This window comes from Eublepharis macularius, chromosome 6, assembly GCF_028583425.1.
Source record: "Eublepharis macularius isolate TG4126 chromosome 6, MPM_Emac_v1.0, whole genome shotgun sequence".
Lineage (NCBI taxonomy): Eukaryota > Metazoa > Chordata > Lepidosauria > Squamata > Eublepharidae > Eublepharis > Eublepharis macularius.
The window spans coordinates 90,315,176-90,335,482 of record NC_072795.1 but is presented as its reverse complement, the minus strand read 5'-3'; the positions used below and the strand labels follow the sequence as shown (position 1 = coordinate 90,335,482).

Below are 20,307 nucleotides of genomic sequence, written 5' to 3'. Positions count from 1 at the left end.
AGTGCAGTAAGCAGCAGCCGTGATTCTGCAACAGGGAGTATGAGAGAGGAACAGATGCAGACCTATCAGTTCTTCCCCTTAGCGAGAAACTTGTTAGTTTTAAACTGATACTTCCCAACCATTTAGAAAAATAAGATGGCTGTTCACTGATCGTTTTCTAAATAACCTTATCAGCCACTAATGTAAGTTTTCCCATGAACCAAATTCTCTGAACAGAAAGAGGAGATAAACTAATTAAGGTTTTCAAAATTTCCAAAATACACAGTATCAGTTCCTTTATCTTAAGCTATGTAGTGTCCAGTTTCAAAATGACAGAATAGAGAATCTTAATACTGCCGTTAGCGTATGTGCTACATAGGCTGACTGCACTGTCTGAACTCTGCTTTTCTTGTAGGTTAAATTGAGCAGGGGCAGAAAATATAGGTAGTAGAACTAACATAGTCTCTCACAGAAAATGAAACTGCCCCATCTACCTGTAAAGGATAAAAGTCAGCAGACACCAACACATCCATTAATTGAAATTGACTGTATTACTGGTTATGCTGTGATTCTTGGTTAGTTCTACATCATAGCAGTAAGTGTATCTCTCTGGGGTTTTTTGTAGAAAAACAACTGTGACACAAACCTACTCAGAGTAGTTTTGTGCTGTGTCATGATTGTATACAATCAACATTCCTGTTTTGTCTGCCATGTGCCAAGCACTAGGACAGCAATTGAAGCGGGGACTCAAGAAGCTTTATATACTTTATATACTGATGGAATTACTGGTAACTAGATCTCACTAGAAGAAACCCATTATGGAGAAGCCTCACAGGGTGCAGTTTCCTGATTAGAAATTACTTGTAACTGTATAAACTACTAGAGGTCTCTCTCTCCAAAAATTCGGTAAATCTGAATTTTCTTTACCAAATCTAATAAAAAATTCAGAATTCCCTGAATTTTGAATTTATTCTCTCATTCGGTTCAGGTATTTCCAAAAAATTCAGTCATTCACTCTGGGAGATATCAAGTGGGCTAAAGGAGTCATTTTTCAACCAGACTTCACCAAATTTGGAGGGAAACTACTGAGCATCTTCTAAGGATCTTCCAAGTTTCATGAAGATTGGACCCTGGAGGCCAATTCTATGCCCCCCAAAGAAGGTGCCCCCCACTCTCCATTATTCCTTATGAGGAAAAAATATCTTGGGGCTGGGGGTGGCATTTTCCCTGCAAATGCCACCAAATTTTCAGGGGACTTACACCTGACTGTCCTCTAATGACCCTCCAAGTTTCAAGAAGATTAGACCCCAGGGGTCAATTCTGTGAGCCCCTGAACAAGGTTCCCCCAGCCACTCCATTGTTTCCCATGGGGAAAAAAGTTAGAGCTAACTGCCATTGCAGAAACTCACTGGGGCAAGACTCCCATGGCCGAGGCAAACTCCCAAATACAAGCTGAGCTCATCCTAGAGAAAGTTAAACAGAACCAAGGAATGGGACCAACATCACATTCGAGAATCACTATTCCACTCAAACCAAACTGAAGCAAGGAACACTGTTGCAGCTTAGCCCAACAGAAGCAAACTAATGCCTTGTGCTTGTGGTTGGGTACTGCTTGGTTCTGTTCTGTGGTGTTCTCCCACTGGTTGAACCCAGAGTCTGGCTCATGTAAATGACACTGGTTCTGTTAGGCCGAATTTTACCAAATTGTTTTTAACACTTTGGTAAAAATTCAGGATACCTGATTTTTGATTTGGAAACCCAGATTTTACCAATCAGCCAAAATTTGGTATTTTAATCCGAATGCTGAACCAAACTGCATACCCCTATAAATTACCATAGGAATAAAGGCATCTTTTGTAAAATCTGTTCTTTTTTATAAAACCTGAAGCCCCCAGGCCTGATGACCCTCTCCCTGCTTCCCAGCCTGCTCATGGGGACTGAGCTGATGGAAGCTGCTCAGTCACCTGGCTGATAAGAGCATCATTCTGCTTCCATCTTTCATGCTCCAGCTCATGGCTGGGAGCTGGACTTTTATACAGCTGAAAGCAATGTCTGCAAAAGGACTTTGGTGGTGGTGGAGAGTGCCATCAAGCTGACTTACGGCAACCCCTAGTGTGGTTTTCAAGGCAAGACACTAACAGGTGGTTTGCCGTTGCCTGCCTCTGCAGCCCTTGTCTTCACTGGTGGTCTCCCATCCAATTAGTAAACAAGGCTGATCCTTAGCTTCCAAGATCTGATGAAATTGGGTTTGCCTGGATTCACCAGCTCAGGGCATGACTACTTTAAAAATCACAAATGTAGTCACTGATCTACCGATGGTACAATATTCAATGTTTTCACTCAGTATATAGAGATGTAGTTATTAAGATTCAGACATGTAGCTAAACCTATAATGTTGTATTTTGTAGGTTGACATGAATCAGTAGATGATTTGAGAACTTGATTGTTAATGAAATCTTGCAGTGATTATTCATGCCCAGGTGGAACACCAACAGACATCATATGGTTACAATTTTTAACTTTGTAAAAAGATGCATACCAAAATACACTACGGTGTGTTGATTGCGCACAGGAGAGAACAAAGTAGGCATGGCACTTCCACTAAACATTCATCGTTAAAAGTGTGTTACATTTTTAGGATATAAGCCAGAAGCTTGCTTTTGTACAGTCAAGTTTTGAAGCAGGAACATGATACGCCACTAACAAAACGCTAATATATATATATATATATTAAAATACATTTCTTCAAAATATAACTTTGTTTATTCACAGTTTCATTGCTGGAAAAGGTAGGGGCAAGATAGAAAGGAGGCCATTTTATGTTCTAGGGTAACATCTGAATTAAGTGTTACATTGAAGTAAAAGGCACATTTTGGAAGAATATGGTATGTGTTATAATTGCATCTAAATAGAAATGCTTGATGGTTTTAATTAATACAACAGGTAGATGTCTTCCATGGAGGTTCTGTTTACCAAATGCTTACAAAAACAGCAAAATGGAGTCTAAGATTAGTGTTAGCAAAACCGTTCTGTGCAACACTACAAACTCCATTATAGTTTAGGTAAAAACAGACTGTACATTTTTTACATCTATATTCAATGTTTAACACTTTTAAATAAAAAATACAAGTGTAAAAGTTATACCCAAATCGTAAGTCAACACTCATTGTACAGTAGTAAACTTCTGTTTTTCCAGCTGTGCCATCTTATAAATATACAATATAAATAAAAAGTAAAAGCAGCTTAAAGAACAGAACCATGAATCCCTTCTGGAGAAAGGCACTGATTCAACTTCTGTGACGTGTGCCACTGTTCCGTTTTAGGTCACTGATTGCTCAGATTTTTGCCTTCACTGTCCTGGGTTAACTGTTCCAGTAAGTTCAAAATAATTTCTATTCTTTCTAGCAGAGTCAGGTTTTTATTGGCTACTGAGCGCAAGAGAAGTGAGTAAACATACTTATTGGCCTTAAGAATGTCTTCCTCTTCAATGTTACCTCTGTGAGGAGGAAAAAAGAAAGATTATCTGATTGTCCAAAAGAGCACAAGAACTCTACAAATTACTCCAGACATTTTACAACACTACTTGTCATTCAGGTATGACAGTATACCTGAATCCCCACCCTCAAAAGGGGATTTAAGAAACGGAAGATAGAGATGGAATGGAACTGAACTCCAATCCTTTAAACTGCAGCAGAACCACAAATCAGCTCCCATTTCTTTTCCTGACACCCGAAGTAAATAGCTGATTATCCCATTTCTCATACCTTCAGTGGTACAATTCAGAAGAATTGCTACCTGCAACTTTTAAAGATATCAAATGCCTGTTTTGTCAGGTTTTGGTCGGTAGCCGTGTTGGTCTGCAATAGAACAATGGGATTTGAGTCCAGTGCCACCTTCAGACTTAAGGGAGCTCTGACTCTCGAAAGCTTACACCCTGAAAATCTTGTTGGTCTCTAAGGAGCCACTGGACTCAAATCTTGCTGTTCTGCCAGAGTTAATGCTACAGTATTCTGCTAGTTAGCTGCAGATGGGTAACACTTAGCAAAGTTTGTTCTCCTCTCTGCACACAGGTATTTAAGGCCTAGGAATACCCCATAAGCACGAGCCGAAGGGCTCTTGTCCTACAGCTGGGAAAAGATCACCTATCTGAAAGAGAAGATATGCTTGGAAGCATCCCCTCCCTTTCTTTGTTCTGGGTTTTTTTTGGTATTATTAACTACTCTAGGTGCTCATTGGGGGAAAACGTGAAATACTATTTATTTACACTAAATAAATTAATCCAGTTTTCATGGCAGCTTCATCAGTACTTCTATTTATTTATTTAAAATAAATTTTAGCTTGCCTTTCTCCGAGACCAATAAAGAGGTTCTCAGTATTTGCTAAAAACAAGTTGCACACACATATAACCCAATCATGGCATCTATGAGCATCATGGTGCCCAACAATGGGCTTCCTCATGCTTATTTGCTTTTCCCCCAAAGCAAACAGCCAATCTTCTGCCACCTCACTGGAGCAGGAGAACCTAGAAAAAACTGACTTTACAGTAGGAGGCTGTTTGACTTCCTACTTCTCAACATTTTGTCACTGGTCCCCTGTAGAATTCATTTTCAGATTGGCCCCGGGCCTCCATGGCTGCCATTCTGTGGCTCAGATCTCTGAAAGTGTTTACAGGCTCAACAAGTTTGGGATCCCTGCCGTAACCAATATAATTATGGACCAGCTTCTCTGCACCTATGACAATACATTTTAGTAGCATCTTACATTTGTCACAAAAATAATTTGCCATTCAAATATGTAAAATAATTTCCCTTCTGCTAAGTGAGGAGTCATTTATTTATGTATTTAAAATATTAGCATTTAAAGTGCATATATAAGAACAATAAAAACATACATACATACATCCAAAACATCCTATATACATACACACGCATATAGATATATAAGCACACAACCAGGAAGGAGGGCTAGTAAGATTTTACTGAGGTCTTGCTCCATTGAAGGAAAACTTGCTTACTTCGATCCTAAAATTTCCTCTAATTCCATATTTTCATTAGTTTCCAATCACAACAATGTATAATTACAGAAATCTAAAATTTTAATCTCCTCTCTATGATATTTATCTATCTAAGATTAAAAATTAACACACACAAATATAGAACTAAACTTTTGCAGTTTATGGACAAGTATTTTGTTGGATTCTGTGTAAGCTACAAAGAGTCAATGTTAGAAAAACTTTCAGAATTTGATGTGAGAAGTTTTCAGTGACGAAGACTGCACCAAGCATTAGATTTATGGCGTACTAAGACTTACAGAGAATAGTTGGCAGGGTTTTTTTCTTCATTGCAAATGTTTTATTCCAAGAAAGCAAGCAGCAATTAAATTCTTGCTGGCAAAGGGAACTGACAGCTTCATTTATTACCTAAACTAGTTTGTCAATTAAGATGTTCCAATGAATTTAAATCAGAATATCCAGGAGTAGGCATATGTTTTAGTGTTTTAAAACAGTTTTTGTAGTCAGATACCACTTAGTATTTCTCTTTACATAAAACACCATTTTTCTCCATAAATTCTGTGGATTATTCACTGCTGTTTTAGTGATGGGATGCACAATATAATAAATATTGGTTGTCAAAATCTATTCTTAGCTATGTGCTCTACTTTAATCTAAGATGAGATAAAGCAATGTAACAAACTCCATCTCCATATGGTTGCTCCTTTCTGCAGAGTTCTGAGTTAAAATCCATGAAGCCTTCTGTGCAGCCCAATTCTATGCTTTAGTAGCAGTGGAGCAAACAACATTTAGTGTTTGGCAGCCCTTGTTAGGCATCTCTGCATCTTTGACCTTTCTCTGCATAATGGCCAAGGCAATGGCATCAGGGGAGCTCCCAGGGGAGCTGGATTTCAGCTTTGCAAATGCCATAGTGAATTACATTTTCTGTGTGCCAAGTAACTGGTGAGGACCAAGTATTGTCTTCTCTCTCTGCGTCTTTCTTCAACTCTTTCTGCTTTTCCTAATCCCTTGTCCTACAATGCTCATGCCTCCTTTAACAAACTGTCTGCAACATATGGTTGATTCATACAGGCTGCAGTCAAATTATCTGAATGAGCCATAACAGACATCACTTTAGAATCATCTTACATGCTGTGCTTTTAAAGCAAGTCAGTTCACACATGCTGACAACCATCAAGCATTGGGTAATGGAAGCAATGGAAAACGAAATGATAAAACAACTAGACCCCTACATTAATGTTAACTTGGCCCTCAAAGCCTTTTGCAATTAAAAAAATCCACCGTACTTGGCAACCCAAGCCTATGGTATTAAGTGACAGTATTCTAAAACGAACACAAAACCACCACTAGAGACCACGTGCTGATACTCAATCCTAACTCCAACTACTAAGAAGTCTGAAACTACTACGATGCTGCTTAAATCTGTTGGCTTATAAAAGCATAGTGCAAAGGTGTTTCTGCCTGAGTGAGTTTCAAGCTGATGTAAGAGCCATGGAGGTTGGTGCAACTTGTCAGCAGCTTCAACTGAGGCAGCTGATGGAGCTACGTGGGATCATGCCAAGTATATGATTCTGCTGTAGCTCCAGCTGCAACCAGGTGCTTACTACAGCTTTATGCTTTCATTTTGCCAAGTTCAGAAAATTAAGAATATAATTAGATTGCAGTGTACATGTACAATCTTTAAAGACAATTATTAGCGATTAAAAGAGAAGAAGAAGAACAGGAAGTGTAAGTAAATATTCTGGCATCTCTAAGCCTACCACAGCACTGTAACATTTAGTGACACTAATGAATTAACAAGAAATGAGTTAATCTGAAAAAGGAACTACATTTTGATCTTCTGTATTTATATTGCCACCTTGTGGAGATATAAAAATCTAGTGCAACAACTAAAGACAAAACTGGAAGTACTGCAACCTCCCTGCTGCCATTCCATCCTGCCAGATATTATGCTACCCCCCCCCTTAAGCTGTTCAGCTAGATGGCTAGTAGTTGCTAGACTTTTCCAAACACATTATCAGCACAAGTATCCAAAGAAGCCTGAGGGTGACTATTCCCCTTGCATGGTACATGATTGGCACTCCAAGATGCTCTCCCACCCCCACCCCCGGCCTCAGATTTTCTAATATGAATGCCAAAGCCCACCATTTGTATTTTAGATACAAATAAGCAATCCAAATGTATATGTAAAGGATCTGGAGTGAGCGAACAGGATGAGCAAATGGAGTTTTTTCTGGGAGAAAACAGATGGCAGTTCCAAGGGAGTAGTTTGTGCTTGGTTTGTCTGGTTTGAATCCTTTCACTGGGTCTGCTAGGTTCTTGGTGAGTAGAAGCTTGTGTTGGCTAGTGTGTGTGTTTCCCTCCTTTCCTTCCCCTCCCTTTTCTCCTGTGGCTGCTGAGTCACCTGACTTGAGTTGGGGGCAGGGTTTGCAACTGCACTGCACAGTTGCAGAAATTGCCTCACACACCTAGGAACGAGCAATCTGAAGTGAGTGAACAGGGAGTTTTGTCTGGAAGTTTGGCAGGGGGTGCAGGAAAGTCTGGTACATTTCTTGTATGGATCCAAGCAACATGGTTGGTGAGGGAGATGAAGCAGTGACCTGCAAAGTCTGTATGTCATGTTTGTCTTTTTATTGAAGGGTAATGGAAATTACACTTACAGCAGGTGTAATATGAAAGCTCCACTGGAGGAGAAAATACAAGGGCTAGAAACTGCCTATCCACACTTCAGCTTATTAGGGAACATGAAGAGTTCTCGGGGTGGGGGTGGGGAGACATGAAGCACTCTTGATTTCAGTAAAGCTTTTGATAAGGTTCCACATGATATTCTTGTTGACAAGTTGGTAAAATGTGGTTTGGATCCTGTTACTGCTAGGTGGATTTGTAACTGGTTGACAGATCACACCCAAAAAGTGCTTGTAAATGGTTCCTCGTCCTCTTGGAGAGGAATGACAAGTGGAGTGTCTCAGGGATCTGTCCTGGGTGCTGTGTTATTCAACATCTTTATAATGGACTCGGATGAAGGAACAGAGGGGATGCTCATTAAATTTGCAGATGATACTAAATTTGGCGGGGTTCCAAACACAGTAGAGGACAAAAGCAAGATTCAAGATGATCTCGATAAGCTGGAAAACGGGGCTAAAACGTACAAAATTAATTTCAACAGAGAAAAAGTTTTGCATTTAGGTAGGAAAAATCAACAGCATACATATAGGATGGGGGACACCTGTCTTGGCAGTAGTACATGTGAAAAGGATCTAGGGGTCTTAGTAGATCATACACTGAACATGAGTCAGCAGTGTGATGCTGTAGCTAAAAAGGAAATGTGATTTTAGGCTGTATCAACAGAAGTATAGTGTCCAGATCACACAATGTGGTGGTATTACTTTTGTCTGCTCTGGTTAGACCTCACTTTTCCTCAGTGGAACAGGCTTCCTCAGGAGGTGGTGGGCTCTCCTTCCTTGGAGATATTTAAGAAGAGGCTAGATGGTCACCTGACAGCAATGATGATTCTATGATTTAATATGAATGTACACAGATCAGAAGAGGGAGGACATGAAGGGATGAGCCGGTGCTAGGCTCTCATGGTCTTTTCTTGTATGCCCTGGAAAATGCAAATCACCACTTTGGGGTCAGGAAGGAATTCTCTTCCAGGCCAAATTGGCCAGGAATCCCAGAGATTTTTTGCCTTCCTCTGGGCATACAGCAGGGGTCACAGGGGAAGGTGAAGGGGGAAATAGCTGTGAATTTCCTTCATTGTGCAGGGGGCTGGACTTTGTGTCCTGGACTATATGTCCTATATGTCCCTTCTAGCTCTATAGCTCTATGAGACTGTAAAGCAAAATGAAAGGGTATGAACTGACCCTTACCCCATTTTCTTTTTTGTTGATGTAAGCAGCTTAATGGACTGAAGGAGGAGAAAGGACAATCGAGATTCAAATATACTAAGGAGCTTTGATACTTCTTCCTTATTAAGGCTGACAGCGGAATTTTCAATCGATATTTTCTCAGCGTTGCTTTTGCCTTCTTCAAGTCCCTAAAAACAGAAAAGATGTTTGTAAAAATCTTAAAATCTAGACAGAATATCACAAATTAAGACATAAATGAACATATACATGTTCACATAGGTTTCAGAACAAATATATAATTTCATAGAACAGAACAAGCAGCTATAGAGGAGTCATCAAATATTTCCTTCTGAACACACAGTAGCCAGATGTAAGCGACCAGGCAACATGCCAGAGGCACAGATCATGCTCTCTAATTACCTGCTCACATTCATCAACCAGTTCCTTTCTCAAGAGATGAAACACAGAGTGGGTCTGTGTCATTATATCCAAGGCACCATACAGAGTCTTTAACTTTCCACCACTACTATTCTGACCTAAAATTAGGATCAGACAGACATGAGTGTTAAACATTTCTCTACTTAGAGAATTTAACAACTGGAATTTTCTTTTAACACAAAAACAACAGCAAATTTCAGTGTATCCCAGGGAACCACTGATCAACCTTTGCTCATTTTTTTCCAAAAAGAACCTGGGTAATAGTTACTCCTAATACAGCAACTATCCTACTTACTTGCCATTTGAAATTCTGCAAATGCAACTCTTTCCAACTGTACACGCAACAGTTCACATGGTGCATCTTTCAGGAGCTGGAAAAACTTCACTGATTTACCATAATGAAGATCGACAAGTACTCTGTGTTGTTTCCGCTGATGTTCATCACCAACCTTCAAAGAAAAAAATATTTTCGTTTTCAAGTTCGTCATCAGAAGAAAAAAAAACATAACCCCACTCTGTCCTATGCTTTTTACAGAGCTGCTTAAATACGTGCTCATAAGCATATAATATGGGGTTTTCTTTCTGACTGTTTAAAAGACTAATTCTTTAATAGATTGCTATCAAATACATGCAGGCGCCTACTGAAGTAGTCACATCAGTCTGCTGCAGTGCCATGCAGTTACATTTTTTCTTATCCATACTCACAGCTGAAGGAAAAGCTCTCTCTCTATGGCTTTTCAGACAATCATTTTTGTAATGCAATAAACACTAGTTAGCCAGTGTGGTGTACTGGCTAGAGTAACAGCACTAGGGTGCTGGGAACCCAGGTTTAATTTCCCAATATGCCACAGAAGCTTGCTGGGTGACCTTGGGCCAGTCACAAACTCTTAGCCTAACGTACATCACAGGGTTGTTGTGAAGAAAAAATGGAGGAAAAGAGAATGACGTAAGCTGCTTTGGGTCCCCACTGGAGAGGTGGGCTATAAATAGAGTAAAATAAAAACAATTTTAAAAACCAGTTTGGGATTCAAAGAGAAGGGAATTAATGGAAGGGATCTTTGTAAAAGCCCACTACAGCTCCCTGTGTTTCCTCAAAAGTTGTTCTTTCAGGGGAAGAGGATCCTTGGATTGCACAAGGGATCAGCAGTAGGGCTCTATGCTTCGGGTTTTGCTTCGGGTAAAGTTACCAGAAGCAACCCGATTCAGAATGCTTCGGTATTCCCTGAAGCGGGGCCAGCATGCTGGAATACCAAAGCAAAGCTTTCCGAAGCAGTGGAGGGGCCCTTTAAACATTAACCCCCCACCTCCCCCGCCACCTACCTTGCGGTGGCTCCAGGCTAGCTCCTCTGCCACCGCCGCACCGCCGCCCGAGCCGGCAGGGTGGTGGGGAAGGCCGGAGCCGCCTCTTCCAGCCCTTCCTGCCCCTCAAATGGCCATGGTGGCCATGGCGGCCATTTGAGGGGCAGGAAGGGCCAGAGGAGGCGGAGAAAGCCCTTCCTGCCCCTCAAATGGCCGCGGCGGTGCTGGCACGCCGCAGCCATTTGAGGGGCAGGAAGGGCCGGAGGCGGCGGCTCCAGCCTTCCCCACCACCCCACAGGTTTGGGCGGCGGCACGGTGGCAGAGGAGCCGGCTGGCTCCAGGCCACGCAGCCTTGTGCTGCCGCCACCGCCCAGCTGATAACCCAGGTAAGTGGGTGGTGGTTGGAGGGATCTCCCCAGGGTTGGGTGGGGGGTGGGGGGGTCTCCCCAGGAGGGGTGGTGGTGGAGGGGTTGCCCTAGGGAGGGTGGGTGGTGGTGGTGGGGAGTTCCCCCCCTCGCTTCACTATGCTCTAAATCTTCACGGAGCAAGTGATTCCCGAACCCCGAATCTGAAGCTGTTTGCCACTTCGGATTTCGGGGTATTCTGAATACTGAATCTACCCACCCGTGCACAGCCCTAATCAGCAGTAAAAAGCAGAGACTGATGGACATCAAACTGTTCTTCCAAGCACTTGTGCAAAAACAGCAAGAGTTTATTCAGGGGAGGAAGGAGATTCTTTTGATTTCTCCTGCCCACTGTGCCACACACTTCCCAACTCTCAGGAACAACTTTGAGGAACCAGAGGGGAATGCAGCAGGAAGGAAAGATAATTTAGCAATGATCATTTTTGCAAGCTTCCTTTGTGGCTTATGGATTCAAGCCACAGTTTTCATTCACTTGCTCAGGACCCAGATATTTTTCTTCAGTGCAGCAGTTCTGCTCCTGGGGTATCACACTGTACCAACACCGAAGCTGCAGTATTCCCTCACTAGAAAACACACATCTCCTTGTCTCCAGCACACCCCTGGCTATTATGACTGTAAGTTGTAAAAGCAACACTGGCATCTGCTCTACACTGTGTATGACTTCACTCAGCACAAGCAACAATTCCCACACACATTCCATGGCCTTGCCATTTTGCAAACCGTTTTAGCATTCTCTGTGGCTCTGTACTACTTGCTGCAATGCTCAGCTAGCATTAAGACACCATTTAAAGAAAAGACAAAGAAAAAACGACCTTCCTCTGCACCACACTTATTTCAGGTATTCTTGCTTGATTCTTAAAAAATATTATTTGAAAACAGTACCCTCTCTGTTATGCAGCAGTGTTAGAAAATCCAAAGTTGTTGCAAGAAAAGGAAAGCAGAAGCCTATCCTCCACAGATGTGGGGCAGAGAATTTTCTGGTGCTTTATTTTTCTGCAGAAAATCATTTCTAAACATTCATTATTTCATTAAAATAACAATGAACAGATGTCCCCTGCAAATACAGTCTTTAGGCAAGTGCAGCAGTTTCAACAATTACAATGTCTTCTAGGTTATGCTTAGAAACAGTGAAAGTACATGTATGTTTTACTGATCGGTAAACAGGTGGGAGAATAAAGCCACACATAAAATAGCAATTCAAATCAAAATATCACGATTTCATAACCTGACTGACCTTCAAAGCCAAATCAAGAACCAAAGCTAAATTTCTTATATGTCTCTTCTCTCATAGTGTAACGGATATTGTAATTCAGATGGGTGACCTACCCTGTAATGCAAGTGATGCTATGGAAAGTGATAGCAAAACTGAGGTGCTGCAGTGAAAGAGTAAAATGCTATTGAAAAAGATGAGTGGACAACCACATCAAAAACATACCATGCACAGTTCTCTGGAACTGCTAAAATTTGTGTCAACAGTTTTCAATGTCTTTGAGATTTTTCTTCTTAAATTTATATAAGGGAAGTATATGCTATACTTCACTCACATACACACACACATTTTTTCAGCTTACTAAGCCTGAAAAATTAAAAGGTATCATGCTCTTCGTTTAATACATGTAATAAGTAAAAACCATGACAGAAAGGCACATAGGTGACTCTTTAAGGAAATACCTGGTTTCGCAAACAGCTGTGATACATGGAAGCCAGCCTGTGATGAATAGTAGCTGCCCGGTACTGGCAAAGGGGTTGTCGTGCAGACACAGTATCAACATCACAGTATTTCAAAGATTTCATCATTGATTCACTAACTTCTTTTTCTATCTACAACACACCAAAAACAACCTTTCAAAACTACAGTATCAAATACAATTAGTCATCAAACCAATGGCTTACAATGACAAAACCTGTCCCACATAGTTCCTGTTTTCATACAGTACCAGAACAGTATTTATCTGAACCAAATAAGTGGCTTGCATAAAACAAAAGGCTTCCATCAGGCATTCTGTGGCATTTTTGACTTCTTTAAAACTTATGTAAATCTTAAATGCAAACTGAAAAATATAGGCATAAACAAGAGAAAAGGGGAAAAGAAAAATAATCATGCAAAGTACCATCTTTCCAAAAATAAGCATTACATCTATATAGATTATTTTAAATAAAAAAACAAAACTTATTTTCTGTTTACACTTTCTTTGAATTTTATCTTGTTCCGAAACACTATATATGGTTTTGTGTTTTTTTGACAAAGATTTCCTAAGCAGATTGTCTATAAGCTGCAATTTTTTTCCATATACACAATAAATCATATTTTACAAACCTCCATACTAGGTAGTTTCTCTTGCTTCCAATATTATGCTATTTACAGTTTTGCAGCTGTTAAAATATTATCTATGAACGCCATATTTTTTATTTTATTTTTAAAAAATCCCAGAACAATTACTCCATGGTTCCTTAGAATGTTGCTATTAACAATTTATCCTATGGCTTTAAAAATTTCCTATTACAACAACAAAAGAATACAGCTGAACCACAGTGTAAATACAGAGAAAACCAAGTTCACAAGTTGTGTGTTTATTGCGTGTAGGCTATTGTGAAACATGACTCTGAGGAAGGCATTGAAACGCATGCTATAACCGGATGGGCGTAAGCCGTGTGTTCATTAACAGCATTACAGAAGATGAAAGACTGAAACAGTGGGAAGTTTCCTGTATACTGAAAATGACTTTCATTTGATTGTATATCTGCCTGTACACACCTTATTTTAATTTGTTAAGTATTGTAAGAGTAAAGTTTGCATTGTTAATTGCCAGTTTACAGCACGGTGTTTATTGGTTTTCTCTTTAAAAATTTCCTGCCAAAATATTTTTGAGCATTACCACCAAATATGAATAAATAAGCCAACATGCTTCTTGCATTTTCAGCAAATTTTGGAAGTTATTGGCATCATCTGAGCAATTAACTGGTGGTGGAAGAGATAAGACCCTCCAACCCATTACTTTTCTTGCATTTTCTCCAATTCTAATTATTAGTGAAAATGTTTAGATGGCCATGTGTAGCTTTAACCATGCACTTTTGAAAGCTGTCATTAAATCAAGTTTCCCATCTGTTCTTATATTAAGGTGGTCTGCCCCAGGTGCCTGATGGATCTTGATGGCTTCCTTTCTGTGCTTGGGGACTTTCCCACCTCAGCTACTGATAATTCTGTCGCTGCCCTCTGGAATAGGCAAGTGGCCGGAGCTACTGACACAATCATCCCTAAGTGCCCGCTCCCCCTGTACAGAGCCAAGCACTCTGCCTGGTTCACGGAGGAACTGATGGCGATGAAATGGGAGGGATGATGGCTAAAGCACTGCTGGTGGAAAACTCGACTGATCAAAAACAGCATACAGCCTGTATTAGAACCTATGCTTTGGCAGTGACGGTGGCAAAAAGGCAGTATTTCTCCACTAGTGCATCTCCGCGTAACTGTCCAGATGTTTCATATGGGTTGAGGGCTTTTACACTACAGCCCCACAAAACTGGATTCTGACTACACAACAGCTCACTGTGATCAATTTGCTATTTATTTTATAGACAAACTAAACAAGGTCCACTCTGAGTTATGGCTGCCAGCATGGATGCATGCTGAGATGATGTACTTCTGGCATCTGCTTTTCTGATTTATATGGATACCTTTCACCTTGTGGAACCCAAGGATGCGTACAAGATCCTTGCAGAGCTAAGATAAACCACCAGTGTCCTTGGACCCTTGCCCTTCCTGGCTAATAAAGGCTGCAAGAGGGGGACTGGCTGATTGGTTAAGGGGAGTGATAAATGCTTTCCTTGAGAGTGGGAACTATACCACCCATGCTCAAGGAAGCAGTAATTAGACCTGTTGGGAAAAATCCCTTCCTGAGCTCTACTATGTTGGAGAACTTCTGCACAGTCTCCAGTCTTCCATTTTTGAGCAAGGAGCTAGAGCAGGTGGTTGCTTCTCAGCTTCAGGGATTCTTGGAAGAGAATGATTTTCTGGACCCATTTCAACCTGGCTTCAGGCCAGGATCTGGAACAGGGACTGCACTGGTCACCTTTATGACCTTTACCAAGAACTGGACAGGGGGAAAGTAACCCTGCTAGTCTTGCTGGATCTCCCAGTGGCCCTCAATACCATTGACCATGGTATCCTGAGTCATCTCTTGACCCTGGGGCTAAGGGGCACAACGTTACGGTGGTCTGAGTAATGAGTCTCAGAAGGTGGTACTGAGGGACTTCTGCTCTACCCCATAACCCTTTCCCATAGAGCTCTATTTTACCTCTCGTGTCATTTAATATTTACATGATGTTAGCAGTCTGACCCCTCTGTACCCTGAGAGGGCAGTTTATGGATGAAACATCATAAACCCCTTCCATGCATAATTCCAAGGGACTGCCTGAACCAAGGCAGAGAGGATGTCAGCTGGCCTGGAGACTGGAAAGTAGCCAGAACATGAGTCAGAAGTGGGTGGCTGACTGACTACCCTTCCATGTCCCAAAGAGACACAGAGATAATGAGGCTCCCTGAGAAAAATCACTGCATAATGCCATCAATGCCCTCCTCTACCTCTCCTCATCTACTTACCCTAATCAAAAACTATTCAGCAAGCCTGATAGCCTTCCCATCGTTAGCAGTCAAACCATACCCTCATGCTAATAGGGAAGTTTATGAATATGGCTATATTATAAACTCATCTCCCCATGTGCTTCAAGCACATGACACATGGTCTGGCTAGGCAGAACAGTTCCCAATCTGGCTGGAAGAGAAAATCACTGGAACGTGAGTCATGAGGCAGGACTGGCCAGCAGCCTCACACCCCAGAGATGTGCAAAGATGTAAGGACAGAAGAGGTCTTTCAGGAGTTCTGAGCTGATCTCCTCCATACCCTTCCAACCTTCCCTCACCCACCTTCCTAATCAAGGCTGCTCAGGGACCTGATAGCCCTTCTCACCCAACAACTGTGGGTCATCAATCACCTTTCTTACCTTTAGTAACACCCAGGAAGGTTTAATCAAGCCCATTTTATTCTCTCACCTCCAGAGATAGCAATTATTTTGGAGGCAGAAAACATGATTCTGCCCCAGGGTACATTCCACAGTATAACTGGACTGCCTGTAAGGATGCCAGGCAACTCTCAAGAGACTTCTCTTCATGAGTACAAGTTCTTTATTGATAAGATGCCAGTATCAAGTATCAAGCAGATATAGGTTCCCTGAGGCTACTCCTCCTAATCCGCCCCCCTTTCTCCTAACAGTCCTCTAACTCTGCAGACAGGCTCCCCGGCTCGAGCGAGACTGCAACAGGAACAAACACCTCCCACTCCCAGTTTCCCACCCTGGGTTCAAATAACAGAATCAACTTCAGCTGCAGGGGGTGGGGGGTGGGGGTAGTGAATATGACAATCTCCTCAAGGAGGTATGTCTGGTCTCCTCACTTTCTATCTTTAGGAGGCAGCTGAACACTGTTTTAATCAGGATGGCTTTTGCTTAACCACTTTTTAATGTATTTAACTGCAACCCTGATCTGAAGATACTTAAATCGGGAGACTGCAGCCATGAATGGAAAAGACAGCTCTTCCTACACACCTGAAAAATGTCCCAGGTTTGCAGAAAAATCTGATATATATATTTAAAAAACCCAAAAATGATATATATATATAAAAAACTAAAAAATGATAAAAGGAGCACCTGTAGCTTCAACCAGATGCCCTCAGTGGCTGTTGCTATGCAATCATGACCGGTCAGCCAGTATTCCATGCTTAGATTCTATCAGTAAAAGGCAAGGAGAGAAGGCAGGGGACTTTCCAGGGCTGTTTTGGCCTTTGAGGGAGGACTCATTGGGGCCAGGCCCAGAAGCAACCACTAGGTTGCTTGATACCACAACTTGCATGACTCACTCAGGCTGGGTTGCTTGCTACTGTTGAAAAGTAGCCATCTCTTCCACAAAAGCCAGTGCAATATAGTGGTTAGCATTTCAGGGTAGAATCCGAGAGATCCAGGTTTGAATCATCACTCTGCTGTGGAAGCTCACTGTGTGACTTTGATCCAGTTACACACACTCAGCCTAACCTACGTCTCAGGGCTATTGTGATGTTAGTATGGAGGCAAGGAGAATGATGTAAACTGCTTTGGGGTCCCCACTGTGGAGAAAGGCAGTATATACAAGAAGCAAATAAATAATAAATATAATAAATATATAGATATAAATATAGAGATGAAGATGGGGGGCAGATAAGTTGTTTAGTGGGTATGAAGGAGAGAACGATATAGGAAAAGGTAGCAATATGGAGGCTGCCAGGAGGAGGGAAAAGAGGAAATAGTGTCAGGAAGGGGATACAGGGGAAAGTGAAGTACTCCTCTGCTAGTCCTTGCAGGTTCCCCAACATGCATCAGGGCCCAGCTCAGACACCATCATGCAACCGGGCCACAGGGGAGAGGCTGCTGGGGAGAGGGTGAAGATGGAGGGGTAGACAATGGTGGGAGAGAAGGAAGGAGGAAAGGAGGTAAGGTTATGAGGGACTAGGAAGGGAAAGAGAAGATATTGAGATAGTGGAGGAGGGGAAAATGAGAGGCACCCCACAAATCCTTGCGGATTTCCACTTGTATTTTATACTGTAAGTTGCCCTGGGTGCCTTGCTGGTAGACAGATGACTATAAATGTTTTAAATAATTCTCTATTTTCTTCTCATTTTCTGATAGAATCACATATATTTTAGCAATGAGACCTGTCTGGCAAATTGGCCTAGATATTATACATCCTAGCTCATTTAGTGGGTCCTCCTTTATATGAATATACTGTAGAATATTATTACAATACATCCGTGTTTTCCAAACTGGAAGACATCTGGTACTTCAGCATGCATCTGGTACTTTTGATGATTCACAGATGAAAATATTAGAAATATCTCACAAAAATCCAATGCCTTCAGACTTTTATAAACCACATGTACACGCTATGCAATGCCCTAAGACAATCCCAAAGATAAGAATTTTCTTGCTCCAAAAGATTCTATGAATCACAGAGAAGATTTTGTTCTCCATGTGGCAACATTGCAACTGAAGGGGGAAAAGTCTTCCCTAGAAAGAGATGAAGCTGGGGATCCTCAGGATAAAAACTGCTACCCCTAGAAAGGGAGAGGCTAGATTGTTTTCCAAGGGTAAGAAAATATTTTTATGTGGTTGGAGATGTTTGGGAACCCTTTTATTATGCCATCCTGGAAGGAGCATCATTATGAGTTGAGCAGTGCTTTTCCCAGTAAAATTATATATTGAAAAGTTACACAAGAGACGCTTTTCTTCATATGTGAATGCTAGTAGAATAGCTTGTTATAATAAATAAAAATGGTTACCTGTTCCTGAGCTTTTCTAGATAAGGGAGCATAGTCTTGCAACAGAGTTGCCATAGTAAAATACGTAGTGGACAGTTCCCAGTTGACAGAATCCCAGACAGCTAAATGGACTTCTCTTTTTCCCAACGATCTTAAAGCCTTCAGATAATAGTCAATAGCCTACAAAATATGATCAGTGCATAGCAAAGTAGTTATCAGAAGTAAGTATCACCATTAGAAACACATGTGGTTCATGGTTGGTATTAAATACCACTTGTTGGTTTTGAACACTGGTCATTGTAAACATCTAAACAGAATACTCCCAATTATTGAACTTTAGTCCATTAACCACTCTTTAATAGCAAGTGTGAGGAAACATTTGTATGACTTACCTCTGAGGAGTGTTCAAATTAGTCAATTAACTCAAATGACTGCAAACTTGGACCCAAAGATCTGGTCTTTCTAGAATTTCACATGAAAAACTAAGCAAACACTGCAAGTAGTACATGCCCTCTAACATGTCTCAAACTCACGCTGTTCCAGCATTTTGATTTGCTTTTAGGCCAGGGTGCAGTAGTAAGGCTATGTTGTTCACTCTGGTTGATTATCTTCCTCAGGAAATCATTAGAGTAGCAAGATACTGCTTGTTTATCTAGATCCCTCGATACCTGTTGACACAATCAACCATGGTAGCTTTCTGGAACCACTGGCTAAGACAGAAGTTGGAAGAACCATGCTACAGTAGTTCAACTCCTATCTCTCCAGGGGAGTCCAGAAGATAATTTTGAGGAGCTTTTATTTCCTTAGATGGAAGCTCACTTTCGTCCAGCCCGGATATCTTATTCATTTATTTTTATTTATAATCCACCTTTCTCACTGAGACCCAAGGAGGATTACACAGTGCAGTGCAATATAATCAACAGCTAGAACATTTACTGAGCAAAATACAATAATGAACAACAGAACATTCAGTGAGCAGATACAACAGCTGAGCACAGAGATGAAAGCTTTCTGAAACAAGGCATAACTAATTTATGTTGCATGTTTAACAATATAGAAACTCCCTAGTAAGAGCATATCTTCATCAGTAGACAGTACCCAATAGCATAGTCTATACTCCTTGCCCCTACCAGGGCATTTCTCTGAGTTATTTCTTATGACATAGCCTTATAATCTAGGCAGAAACTCTTCCTGAATCATTTAGTTTACATAGTTTGCAGAAAGCCAGGGCAGTAGAAGCTTTCCTAGCCTTCTCAGGCAGGCCATTCCATAAGGTGGGGGCTACCACAGAGAAAGCACGTGTATGGGCAGCTGCTGATTTTGCCCAGTTCCAGGGTTGTATCTGCAGAAGGCCCTGTTCAGATGAGCAAAGCTGCCATGGAAGAACATGGGGGGGAAAGGCAGGTGCATAGATACGAGGGAACAAGCCATGAAGTGCTTTGAATGGAAGTGATATGCATGCTCCATCTAGCTTCTGAGAGTAAATGAGTTAGGAGCGTTTCTGCACTAGCTGGAGTCTCCAAGTCGACTTTTAAAACATTTTTCTAAAGTCTCTAGTTGAGATGGAGATTTGGTGCACTTAATCACTCAGCTTTGTCTTTACACATCTTGTATGTGATGAAGAATGGACTGGATCAGGGTGAATAAACTGAAGCTTTATCCAGACAAACTGAAGTAACGCACAGTGAGTAATCCTACATCTGGTGAAGCAGCAGAAATGCTCACATTCCTCAGCTGAACAGACTGGAGTCTGGGAATGTTCTTGGAAATAGTTCTCTTATTAGAAGGCCAGTGGTCATTTTATCAGTTTCAGTTCATTTCCCAACGATATCACTTCCTACAACAACTAAAGAGTTTAGCTATAAGCACATACCCTTATTAACCTTATTAGACCTCTGTTATGTAACAGAGGGGCTGTCCTTGAAGACAATTTGGAAGCTATACTAAGTTCAAAATGTGGCAGGAGG

General features: G+C 41.3%; 1 protein-coding gene across 2 annotated transcripts in view; it reads right to left on the bottom strand.

Moving 5' to 3' along the window:
* Positions 1–2,688: 2,688 nt before the first annotated feature.
* EDRF1 (erythroid differentiation regulatory factor 1) overlaps positions 2,689–20,307 on the bottom strand; it is a 49,974-nt gene continuing 32,355 nt past the window's right edge. For both annotated transcript variants that reach the window (XM_054984065.1, XM_054984066.1), the window contains exons 19-24: positions 18,362–18,520; positions 12,672–12,821; positions 9,572–9,725; positions 9,259–9,374; positions 8,860–9,026; positions 2,689–3,475 (exon numbers count right to left, since the gene is read on the bottom strand). In XM_054984065.1, coding sequence (XP_054840040.1) covers positions 3,304–3,475; positions 8,860–9,026; positions 9,259–9,374; positions 9,572–9,725; positions 12,672–12,821; positions 18,362–18,520 — 918 coding nt within the window. In that variant the 3' untranslated portion in view covers positions 2,689–3,303. The remainder of the gene's footprint in view (positions 3,476–8,859; positions 9,027–9,258; positions 9,375–9,571; positions 9,726–12,671; positions 12,822–18,361; positions 18,521–20,307) is intronic.